The 12,865-nt window shown below is 40.6% G+C and overlaps 1 protein-coding gene across 2 annotated transcripts in view; it reads left to right on the top strand.

Moving 5' to 3' along the window:
- The window catches only part of OLA1 (Obg like ATPase 1), a 189,932-nt gene that overhangs the window by 113,785 nt on the left and 63,282 nt on the right, over nucleotides 1-12,865 (top strand). For both annotated transcript variants that reach the window (XM_056110333.1, XM_056110334.1), the window contains exon 5: nucleotides 11,705-11,880. In XM_056110333.1, coding sequence (XP_055966308.1) covers nucleotides 11,705-11,880 — 176 coding nt within the window. The remainder of the gene's footprint in view (nucleotides 1-11,704; nucleotides 11,881-12,865) is intronic.

The raw sequence follows: 12,865 nt of genomic DNA, 5'->3' as shown, positions 1-12,865 counted from the left end.
AACTGTGCTTCTGGTTTAATGCTGGCTCTGTGTTCAGGGATCATTCCTAGTGAGACTCATAGAACCAGATGCACTGCACCCAGGTTTGTCATTTGCAAGGCCAGGTCCTTACCTACTATACTCTTTCTGGCCGTGACAGTGTTTTCTTCAGTAAGTTTTACTCTTAGTTCTTTCTAGTCTCTCCATTCTAAGCCCTATGCGTATGCTTTCTATTGGAAGTACAGTAGTTCTCTTTACCTGCTTCTGATTAGTCTTCCTATTTTATTAGGAATAGGTCACACCCAGCAGTGCTCAGGGCTTATTCCTGGCTCTGTGCGTAGGGATCATACCTGTGGAACTTGGGGATCTGTGTGGGCTGCTGGGGATCGAACTTGGGTCAGCTGCATAACTCATTATACTATCTCTCCGGCCCTGACTAGTCGTTCTAAATAAAATGCTGCTTTCTATTTGTTCTTAACACAAAAACCAGTGTTTGCTCCTGACTGACTAGCAGATACGATTAACTGTGATACTTGAGTTCTCCTGTTTTCACCCCTCACCCTACTAATAGAGGTAAGTTTTAAGTTTTCACTTTGGTCAGGTCTCCAATAAGTTTGTTGACATCTGTAGCACTGTCCTCCTATTGTTTATTGATTTGCTCGAGCTTGCACCAGTAATGTCTACATTGTTAGACTTCTTGTTACTGTTTTTGGCATATCGAATATGCCATGGGGAGCTTGCCAGGCTCTGGCGTGGGAGCGGGACACTCTCGGTAGCCTGCCAGGCTCTCCGAGAGGGATGAAGAAATCGAACCCAGGTCCCCAGGTCAGCTGCATGCAAGGCAAACACCCTACCTGCTGTGCTATCGCTCCAGCCCTTATTGACATCAAAATTTAAAATTATTTTCCCTCTCTCAAACTTTTTACTTTACATGGCTTTCTTTTGAATGTTTTACTTTGACTAATTTTTCTGTATATATTTTAATGATAATTTATGTCTATAATCTTTGCTAGTATTATTCCCTTTTAAAATTTGATGTGTTTCCTAACCAAATTGCCCAGTTGTTGGAATCAGGGTTCTGTTATTTTTAATTTTTTCAATTAAGACATAGAATTTTGTTAGATATATAGGCAACTTTCTTCAAATGGAGAACTTGTTGCTTTGTGTGGGGGAGGACTTCCCTCTCCCTCGGTTCAGTTTCCCAGCACCACATTGTTCCCCGACCTCCACACTGCTGGGAGTTGCTCCCTGAAAATGGAGAAGAACATGTGATTAACGAGGTATATAGTGGTTAGTGGTTGGCATATGGAAATAGCAGTTTAAGTATCGGTTTATTATATTCCAGGGAATTGGTTATCTGCCCAGTATAGTGGTCAAATTTGGGAAGACTTAAATCAAATGTGCCCATCTTATCTACATGCCCTCTTATTCCCAAGAAAACTGCATCCTGTTTGCAACATCAAAGTTTCCATGACAGCTAATTTCTAAACTATTGCTGTAAAGTTTGTACACTTAAATATAGCCTGTGTTTTAAAATCTATTTCTCCATCCAAGTATGAATTTTTTTGCATCTTAAAACTGAGTACATTTGTGAAATTATAAGCTTGGACTACATGAATGAGTGAGTAAACTGATCAGTTTATAGTAATTAAAAATTGTGAATTTGGTTATGCCATTCATAAATGAAATGCCCTTATATTCATGGGTCTATTTCTGGACTCTCAGTTCTGTTCAGTTTATTGGTGTGTCTACTTTGTTCCAGTAGCATACTATATTGATTACTGTCACCCTAGTGTGAGACCATGAAACATGATGCCATATGCTTGGGTCTCGGTATTGCTTTGGCTATTTGAGATCTTTTGTGGTTCCATATAAATTTCAGTACTGTTCTACTTCTTCGAATGATGCTTTTGGAATTTTGATAAGGTCTATACTGAATTTACAAATTACTTCTGGTAGGATGATCATTTTAATTTTGTCGGTTCTTCTAGTCAATACATATGCAGTATCTTCCTTTTGTTTTCTCTTTTTACTTAACTTTTTTTCTTTTATTTATTTCATCTTACACTTTCTGTTGTATATGTCTTTCATTATCATTTGTTGAGTTTATTCCTTGGAATTAAACTCTTTGAAGTAATTGTAAATAGTATAGTTTTCCAATTTTTTTTTCTTGTTTGTTTCATTGTTTACTTATGGGACCATAACAGGTGTCTGGGTGCTGATTTTGTAAAGCCTCTCGATTTACTGCAATGTTTCTTTCTTTTATGGGGGGAGTCACACCCCGGCATTGCACAGGAATTACTCCTGGCTCTGCACTCAGGAATTACTATTGGGGTGCTGGGGAACCATATGGGATGCTGGGAATAGAACCTGGGTCAGCCACATGCAAGACAAATGCCCCACCCGCTGTGCTATGGCTCCAGGCCCTACTGCGCTGTTTGTTGTTTGTAGAAGTTTTTTATTGCAGTCTTAGAGAGTTTTCTATGTATAGTATACCATCTGCAAATAGTGGCAGTTTTGCATTTTTTCCCACTTTAGATTTCCTTTTACTTATTTTTCTTGCCTGATTTCTCTAACTAGGATTTCCAGTACTATGTTAAGTAATAGTAGTGAGAATGGACATCTTTGTCTTATACCTAGAGGCTTTCAGTCTTTCCTCTGTTTTTGATTTGTATGTTTTGGGGGGTTAGGTGGGGAGGCACACTATGCAGTTCTCAGGGCTTAATCCTGATTCTGTGCTCAGAGTTCACTCCTGGTGGGGCTCAGGGAACCATATGGGGTGCCAGGGATTGAACCTGGGCAAGGCCCTACCTGTTGTACTCTCTCTAACCTACAATCTTTTTTGTTGGTTGAGTATGATATTAGTTGAGACTTTGTAGATGGCCTTTATTATGTTTAGGAATATTCCTTCTCTTCTGGTAATATTCATTGTTTTTTCACAGGTAGATGTTGAATCTTGCCAGAGGCTTTTTCTGTTTTTTTATTGAGATGATCATATGGTTTATATCTTTGGTTGATATGCTGTATTAATTATATTTATTGATTTGTGGGCTGCACCTTTATATTCCTGCAATAAATCCAACCAGTTCACCATTATGATTTTTTTAATAAATAGGTTGTTGAATTTGTTTTACGATTTTATTGAGAATTTTTTTTATCAGGTATATCAGTCTATAGTTTATAGTTTTTTTGTGTGTGGTTTTTTTGTCCGCTTTTGGTATCAAGGTAACTTGATACCTAAAACTTGCCCTCCAAGTTTTTGGAAGTTTGAGGAGAATAGATATTCCATAGTTTTTGGTGATTTTATTGAGTGGAATTTTATAGATTTTATAGAGTGGGACTACCTAGTCCTGAACTTTTGTAGTATGGGAGACTTTTATTACTGTTCCAGTTTCCTTACTTGTAATTAGTCTATTCAGGTTTCATTTCTCAGTATTCATTCTTGAGAGGATGTATGGTTATAAGAATTTGGACTTTAGAACTATTGAAATACATTTGTTCCTGACAGTTTGTTCTGATGCCATGTGTTTCTTTTGTATTGTTATTGCCAATTCTTTTTTGTTTTTGATTTCTGTGTTAAGAGCTCTCTCTCTTTTTTTTTTAATAACATCACTAAAAGTTTGTTGATTTAAAAAAATTTTTTGATAACCTAATTCTTGGTTTCATTGATCTTTTGTATTGTCTTTTAGATTTCTAAGTATTTTAGCTCTAGTCATCATTATGTCTAGTTAGTGTTTCTATTCCCCCTTTCCTCTTTTAGCCTTAACTGGAAGTCCCACATGTACTAGTTTGTGGTGCTCACTGGGGCTGTCTCTCAGTTTGTGGGCTTGTGCATTCACTTGCCAGCGGTTGCACTCTTGTAGCTTGGATGCTAATATTCCATGTGTCCTTGAAAATCTGTATCCAGCTTTTGGGGTGGGTGAGTGGCCCTTATGTGTCTCTCAAGCCTATCTGGTCCCCAATTTCTTAGTTAGGGCTGTTGCTGATTTTTCTGCTTGTTGAGCTGCCCATTGATGAGAGTGGGGTTTTGAACCCCCCCTCCTACTCTTCTGGTGCCATTCTTCAGGACTCAAGTACTTGTTTTATAGATGGATAGATGCTCCTTAATTTCATGCACAAACAATACTGTCACTGTCCTCCCATTGTTCATCGATTTGCTCAAGTGGGCCCAGTAACATTGTGAGACTTGTTACTGTGTTTGGCACATCAAATACGTCATGGGTAGCTTGCCAGGCTTTGCCATGTGGGCGAGATACTCTTGGTAGCTCGCCAGGCTCTACGAGAGGGATGGAGGAATCGAACTCGGGTCGGCCATGTTGGCTGCGTGCAAGGTAAATGCCATACTGACTGTGCTATCGAACTGATCATTATAGGTCATTATAAAATAACTTTTTTTTTTTTTGCTTAAAGGCTTTTTTTTTCTAAGAAGATATAAACCTGCCTTTCAAGGGTTACTTTTGCTTGTAGAATTTTTTTTTCTTCACCCTAAGCCTCCTTGTGATCTCAAGGGTGTTCCCTATAGATGGCAGAAGGTTGGATACTTCCATATCATACTGTGCCTTTTGGTTGGTTGAGACCATTGACAGGGGATTGTTATAATAAAATTATAACTATTTTTCTGTGTGGTTTCTTTGAGTGTCTTTTGGGTTCTGTTTTCCTTTTCTTATTTATTTCTTCCAGGTATTTTTGTTCCAAGATTACACCTGGAGACTTACACATAAGGTTCTAAGTTTAGAGACTATTTGAAATTGAAAGCAATTTTCCTCTCAGTCTCATTCAGAGAGTCCTGATTATTACTTTCTTCCTCCCCCTCATCTTATAAGGCGGTGCTTCTTTTCATTCTGTGGGAGTCAGTTTAGAATTCCTTATCAGTTTGAGATAAATTCTTTTAAGTTGTTTTTTTGTAGCAAATCGATGAACAACGGGAGGACAGTGCTGCAGTGCTACAGCTTTCTTATCATTCTTCAACTTCAGGAGGGTATTTTTCATTGAAGATCTTTTTCATTTAGGATTTTGAATGTATGTGATCACATTATTGACTATTTTTTCTAAAAAAATAGAAAATGATGCTACTAACTTATGAGTAAAATTAGTAATGTCACTTGCCAAGATTGAAGATACTACAACAAATTCAGTGAATAATTGCACAGTTATGAGTATTAGTCATTGAAGACTATCAGTATCGAGCTAAGATTTACCTTTTACCATAAAAAGGGGGCAGGGAAACGCAGCCTTGTTCCAGGGCTGCTCTTGTGGGTGTTTGAGAAAACCACTTAGCACCAGGGGTCAAACCTGGGGCTCCCACGTGCAAAGCATGTGCCATAGCTCTGTGAGCCCTGTCCCTAGTCCATGTCATCTTTTTTGTTGTTGGGACTGTATGCAGAGATGATTGGAGGGGATGTGTGAAGTCAGGGATGTAACTTAGGGCCTTGCTTCTTAAAAGGCATGTGCCCTAATACTTAAGCCATACCCTGTCCCTAAAACCATCTCCTGTGCTAGTTCAGAGATTCCCCACAACAGGGAATTGTAGTAACAATCCTAAAAAATTGTTGTCATGTAGGTCAGAGTGATAGTACAGTGGATAGATAGGATGATTGCCTTGTATGTGACCACCTCAGGTTTGGTTCCCAGCATCCCATATGTGGCCCCAAAATAAAAACAGTGGAAATAGTTTTTTTAGTTAATTCAAAGTTGAATGGCATCTGGGGCTGTAGAATAGGGTAAAAATGTGCTGCTGGTCAGCGGTATTGATGTTGGGGAAATACCCTATAAATTCCAAAGGTTATTTTGGCCTTTTCCAAGTCATACTCAGTAACAGGAAACAATATTCAAAGTTAGTGTTTCGAGTGATAACAGTGTTTTGTTTTTTTTTTTGGGGGGGTGTCACACCCAACAATGCAAAGGGGTTACTCCTGGCTGTGCTTGGGGGACCATATGGGATGCTGGGAATCGAACCCAGGTCGACCACAAGCAAGGCAAACACCCTACCTGCTGTGTTATCGCTTCAGCCCCTGAATATAGTTTTGAGTGTATTTGAATATAGTTTTGAGTGTATTACTGTAGAATTTGGGCGGAGCGATAGCACAGCGGGTAGGGCATTTGCCTTGCACATGGCCGACCCGGGTTTGATTCCTCCGTCCCTCTCGGAGAGCCCGGCAAGCTTCCAAGAGTATCCCGCTCCCAAGGCAAAGCCTAGCAAGCTCCCCGTGGCATATTCGATACGCCACAAACAGTAACAACAAGTCTTATAGTAGAGACACTACTGGTGCCTGCTCAAGCAAATCAGTAACAGGAGGACAGTGCTAGTATAGAGTTTATTGTGAAGTGTGAATACATCCATAATAAAAATATACTGTGTGTCCCAGTTATTGTAAGAGTCATGTGTTGTGGAGTCTCTAAGCATTTTGCATTTGTTACCTGTTTTAATCCTAACCATCCCTCTGAGATGTAAAAACAGCTTTATATTAAAGCTGCAAAATGGAGATCCACAGAGAATCTGCAACCTAAGATTTTTGTTGTTTTTGTTATTGTGCCATACCCAGTGAAGCTCAGAGTCTACCCTGGCTCTATGCTCGGGAATTACTCCTGACAGTGCTCAGGGGATCATATGGGATACCAGGGATTGAATCCAGGTCAGCCACTTGCAAGGCAAACACTCTACTTACTGTACTATCGTCTGACCCTGGCCAAGGTTAATTTTATGACCAAGAAAACATGTTTTGACTTCGAAGACCCAGTTCTTAACCACTTAACTTTCTGCTAGCAAGGTGAGGTCTTACACTGGAAAGAATGAAGTAATGTAGTGAAATCTGTTGACAAAGGAGCAGATCTTTGGAAAGTAGCATCCAGTTTTTTACTTGTATGAAAAATGGGGCAGGGAGGGTGGCTGGAGCAAGAGGAGCAGGCAGGGTGCTTGCCTTGCATGTGACTGACCCGCATTTGATCCCCAGCACCACATATGGTTCCCGAGCCCCACCAGGAGTGATCCCTGAGTACAGGGTCCTGTGTTAGTCCTGAGCACCGGCTGGGAGATAGAATAAGAATTAGGGCATGTGTGTAGCATGCACCCAAACTCTGGTTCTCTCTCAGCACCACTAGGTCCCTTGGGCATCGCCAGCAGCACTGCATCCTCAGGTCTCTATGTCCTCAGGTATCATTGGGTATTGGTCCACTGAGGAGTGGCCCTCTGAGAAGGAGCAATTCTCGGAAGGTCGCCTTCTTCCTGCAAAAAAAGGGAGGAGGGGAATCCCCCAGTGGCTATCAATTTTCTGAAAGCTAAAATTTGCAGTTGAATTGGGCTTCATTTTGTCACAAGGATGTTGTTCCCTTTGCTCAATTTTTATCTTCAAATTTGGCAATATTTGGGGCTGGAGCGATAGCACGGCGGGTAGGGCGTTCGCCTTACAAGCGGCCAACATGGCCGACCCGAGTTCGATTCCTCCGCCCCTCTCGGAGAGCCCGGCAAGCTACCGAGAGTATTCGATATGCCAAACACAGTAACAACAAAGTCTCCAATGGAGACGTTACTGGGCCCGCTCGAGCAAATCGACGATCAACGGGAGGGCCTTTTACCTTTGTTATAAAAAGTAAATGTAAGTTCCATAGTGTGTTGTCACCTCTTTCCAGATTAATGCAGAAATGCTATTGACTTTGACATTTTGGAACAAAAAATGAAATGTATAGCCTCTGGAGTCTGGTTTTATTCCTGTTGTAGGGACAGCAGATTGGTGGTGATCCAGTTCTGACTCCTCGCCTGCCTCTTGGCAAGCTCCAGGCAAGGTGAAAGCTGGAGAGTGAAGTGAAAGTTATAAGGCAGTCAGTGGCTTTTCACCTCTTCTCACTGGATTAGTCCAGATCATTACAGAGCTTCATTTTCTTTGCTTCTGGAAGAACAGAGTTTGCTAAACTTCTGTTACCTGCTGATTGTTAAGATCAGAGGTTATAATTAAGAAATTGCCATTTAAAGTTTGCCCCTCCATTCACTACAGATTGGTCTTGTGGACATTACAGTGCTGCTCATTGGTCCCAAGTAACTTTTAAAAATATACTTTTTTTAAAATGCCACGAAAAGTTTAGTTATTTTTCTAACTGACCATATTTCCATGTTGCTTTAGCTGCTACATAGTTAATTAACTTTTATTTGTATTTTCCTTGGGCTGGATTGATAGCACAGTGGGTGGGGCGTTTGCTTTGCATGAGCTGGACCGGCTGAGCCCGGTTCAATTCTCCCACCCCTCTCGGAGAGCCCAGCAAGCTACCAAGAGTATCTTGCCCGCATGGCAAAGCCCGGCAAGCTACCCATGAGGTATTCGATATGCTAAACACAGTAACAACAAGTCTCACAATGGAGACGTTACTGGGCCCACTCAAGCAAATCGATGAACAACAGGAGGACAGTGCTACAGTGCTACTTTAATTATATATACCATTTGTGTAAGATGACTCAGATCATAGGAACAGGTAAATAATACTGTGCTTTCAGGGAGACTGCTTTCAGATCTCCTGAGTATTAAAAAAAAATTATTTGGGGACAGGGGTATGTCTCAGTGGCAGAGCACAGGTCCAGAGTTCTATTCCTGATACTTCTGCTTCCCCCACCTCCAGCACTGCCAGCTGTAACCCCTGCAGAAACCACTGTCTGGTCTGGTCTGTAGTTTTGAGACAGATTTGAGGCATGTCTTACTAATCTTGTTCCTATGTATTCGGCTTTATATAATACAATTCAGTTATATACTACGAGTACTTACTATTTTAAGTTACGTATTTTCCTATCCTTTTCCTCCATTGTTGTTTTGATGATTTTGTGTTGTCAGTTGGGTCTGTGCTTGTTTGAGATGAGGCTCCCTGAGGGTCACATGCTTCAGTTGTGTGGGTGCACATATGGCTTCAGTGCTCTGACCATCACACACTCTTTGTTTGTGGCTTTGAGGATCACACTACTAGAGTGCTGCCCAGATCACCTGGAGTGGGGGGAGCGAGGGGTTCGTCAGACTTGGAAATGTTCTCTACATAGGGTTGCCCCTGTGCTTCACTAAATACTTACGCTATCACTTAATCACACTTAATCACTTAATCCCCGTTATTCATCGATTTATTCGAGCGGGTGCCAGTAACGTCTCCATTCATCCCGGTTGCGTGCTAGCGTAGCCCAATGGTATCTGTTCGTTTTAGGAACATGTAGAGCCTCAAACCGATCATTTAGGGTCTTGACGAAGAAGTCTGACCATCTTATAGGTGGGCGTCCACGTGATCTTTTGATGTCTCGTGGAATCCAATCAGTAATGGCTCTAGTCCAGCGGTTGTCTGTAAACCTCATTACATGTCCAGCCCATCTGATTTTTGATGTCTTGGCAAATGAGACAGCGTCTCTGATTCTTGAGCGTTGACGAAGATCAGAACTCCGGATTCTATCTCTCATTTGAGTGAATCGTGATATTCCAAGCATAGTTCTTTCGATTCCTCTTTGAGAGACCCGAATAGTGTTCTCATCCTGTTTTCGTAGGGTCCAGGTCTCTGAGGCATATGTTAATGCAGGAAGAATAGTGGAATCAAAGAGATGTGCTCGTAGTTGGAGGTTCTTTGTCCTTTTAGTTATTTCTTCAATGCTCTTGAAGGCATTCCAAGCCGCTCTCTTCCTCCTGCGTAACTCAGGTGCCAGGTCATTCATCATGTTGATTTCTCGACCTAAGTATATATAACTGTTGCATTCAGAGATGGTGGTTCCGTTGAGAGCGAATGGAGCGTCAGGAACAAGGCTGTTTCTCATAAACATTGTCTTCGTAAGATTCAGCTGTAGTCCGACCTTTCCACACTCACGGTCAAAGTCCGCAAGCATTTGTGCCGCTTGGCTGATGTTTGGTGTTATTAGATCGATGTCATCAGCAAAGCGGAGGTGGTGTAGTTGCCGACCATCTATCTTCACTCCCATGTTTTCCCATTCTAGTCGTCGCATGATGTTCTCGAGGGTGGCACTGAAGAGTTTTGGTGAAATGGTATCACCCTGCCGAACCCCTCTCTTGATATGGATGATTACTTCTTTGTAGAATGGTGAGATCTTGGTAGTGAATCCGCAATAGAGCTCACGAAGGATCCTGATGTATTGAGTTTGTACGCCCTGATTGGCTAGGGCTTCCATGACCGCTTCCGTCTCAATTATTACGCTATAATTGCAATAATATATTTGTGTATTTATTGTAATTATTATTCACATGGAAATATAGAAAGCTTGATTGTTTTTTAATTCTGGTAAATTGTATTTTGTAACTTTTCAAAAATAGGAAATTTTGCCTTTTCATATAAGAATGAGGGGTCAGAAAGAGCATGCAGGGGTTAAGGTGCCTGCTTTACATGTGGCCCACTGTGGTTCAGTCCTGACACCATCTGGTCTTCTGAGCATCCCTGTATTACCTGGTGTGGCCCTGGAGACTCCCAAACACTGTCAAGATGTCCCAGGTAATCCCCAGCATGCAGTATCTTATCCTCAGACCTGTATATTGAACAGCTGGCTGGGTTGGCTGTGAATTGTATGCAGGCCTCCTGAATGCTACTTGAGAGCACCCCACCCACCTACCCACCCAACCAGCACACGCCCAGAAGAAAATAAGATGTATAGTCATATTCTTACCAGATTTAGTAAAGCTACCTTTTGTGATTACTGTGATACCTATTTCTAAAATAATTGATACTTTGTGTTTCAAAACGTCTCATTTGGGGAGCATAATTCAGTTTGTAATTTTGATTAAATTAACTTGTTTTTATAGATGTGTTTATTGTTTTGTTGGGTATATCATTTCTGTTTATAATATTTCCTGGTATTTGTTCATTTTTGTGTGTGATGGTGTTCTTTATCTGGTAATTTGAGTAAATTCCAGTGAAATTATGTTGCCACATTATGTCTTCAAAAGGGCATAAAGTCAGTACACATGCTTCAGTAATATCTGGTTGTTTTACTCTTATGTTTCCAGTTGGCAATTTGAAATTATGGCTTCAACTGCACTTTAAATATGTGATAATAGCATGTGTTTCTAATAAGGGCCAGCACCATTTTGTTCAGATACTGTGAATGGTTGTCACTCATATATGACAAATGTACCTTCATCTGCTTCTTTGATAGCCCCCTAAAAACCATACCCTCAAATCAGGCCGATGAAATTAGCTGCTGTGTAAATTGTGTGTCTGAGTGGTTCATTATCTAATCACCGTCAGAACCACAGTGATAAAGTAGATTGAAGCAGAGAAGAGGTCTGCCAGATGATTTCTCACTCACACACACATACACATAATGCTCCAACACACATACACACAATGCCCTAACACACACACGCGCGCGCGCACACACACGTACACACACACACACGCACGCGCGATGCCCCAAATCTGGTTTCTCTTAGAAACCCTTGATGGTGTAGTTCAGAACTTGAAGCTTCCATGCCTATAATTCATTGTCATTTAATGTACTAAACCTGCAAATGTCAGTAGTTCTGGTTGGAAATTTTTTTTCCTGGGGAGGCTATTATTTTATTTATTTCAGTTTTTGAAATGTTGTGGCCCTTCATTGTTGTTTTCTAGTGCCCTAAGTGTTACTAAATAGGAAAAGAAAAAGATCTCGTACTTGGAAGAATTCAGAGTGATTTAATTAGAATTTCTTTTTGCCTTCTAGGAATTTTTACTGTAATAAGGAACCTCTGTATCACTTATTTAATTGTTTGCTTTTAATTCGTTTTAGGTGCTTTTGAAGATGATGATATCACACATGTTGAAGGAAGTGTAGATCCTGTTCGAGACATAGAAATAATACACGAAGAACTTCAGCTTAAAGATGAGGAAATGATTGGGCCTATTATAGATAAACTAGAGAAGGTGGCTGTGAGAGGAGGAGATAAGAAGCTAAAGCCTGAGTATGTAAGTAAAAATTTTGCAGTTTATTGAGTTGGGTTTATTTATTTTTCAATAAAAGATCTTAAATATGATGCATCAGCATTCCAACATTGTCATGGAATTTTAAAATCCCAAAATCAATACCATTACAAATGTTGCTGAGCGACTGCATTTCCTTTCAGCGACGAAGCATCATGATGATGGACTGTTGAAAGTGTTGTCTCAGGCCATGGTTATCAGTAATAATGTTTGTTCCTTGATGCTATGCATGTCCTCCAGTCTTCCTGCTGCAGAATATAATGACTAAATATAGGAATGTTGTAGATTTGAAGGACTGATTTGTTCAAAGAATTGGTCTTCCAGAGGTTTATGCACCAGATAAATGCATATTTAAATTTAATAGATGATTCAAAAAAATTTTTTAATTGATTTTTCTTTTTGGCCATACCTGGTAGACCTCAGGGCTTACTTCTAGCTCTGTGCTCAGAATCACTCCTGGTGGTGCTACAAGGACCATATCGAGTGCCTGGGATAGAACCCAGGTTGGTTGTGTGCAAGGCAAATGCCCTTCCTGCTATGTACTATCACTCTGGCCCAACTTTAATCTTTATGAAATGAAAGCATGTCTTTACATTCAAGTGTTTTCCAACACGTTGTAATACTGTAATGTTTCACGATTAGTTTTAAAATGTCTAGGTTAAATATGATTGAGTTGTCTTTTAGAGTAAAAGAGCAATGCCTTAAAAGTGCATTTTCTCATTTGTTAATATTTTCCATAAATTATTCGTGTGTGTGTGTGTGTGTGTGTGTGTGTGTGTGTGTGTGTGTTGCTTTGTCACCATAGGGCTTTATTTGTTCTGCTGTTTTTCCCTGCGGTGAGCAGGGTTGGTGTTATTTAGGTCACACTAGACTCCTGGCTCCATACATGGGTGTCACTCCTAGGGCTGCTCAGACCTCCTTATAAGTGCTGGGGAATCAAAGGCTCCAGCATGCAAAGCACTTTGAGCTG

This window comes from Sorex fumeus, unplaced genomic scaffold, assembly GCF_029834395.1.
Source record: "Sorex fumeus unplaced genomic scaffold, SorFum_2.1 ptg000009l, whole genome shotgun sequence".
In the NCBI taxonomy this organism is placed as follows: domain Eukaryota; kingdom Metazoa; phylum Chordata; class Mammalia; order Eulipotyphla; family Soricidae; genus Sorex; species Sorex fumeus.
This window is presented reverse-complemented; position numbering and strand designations above follow the sequence as displayed.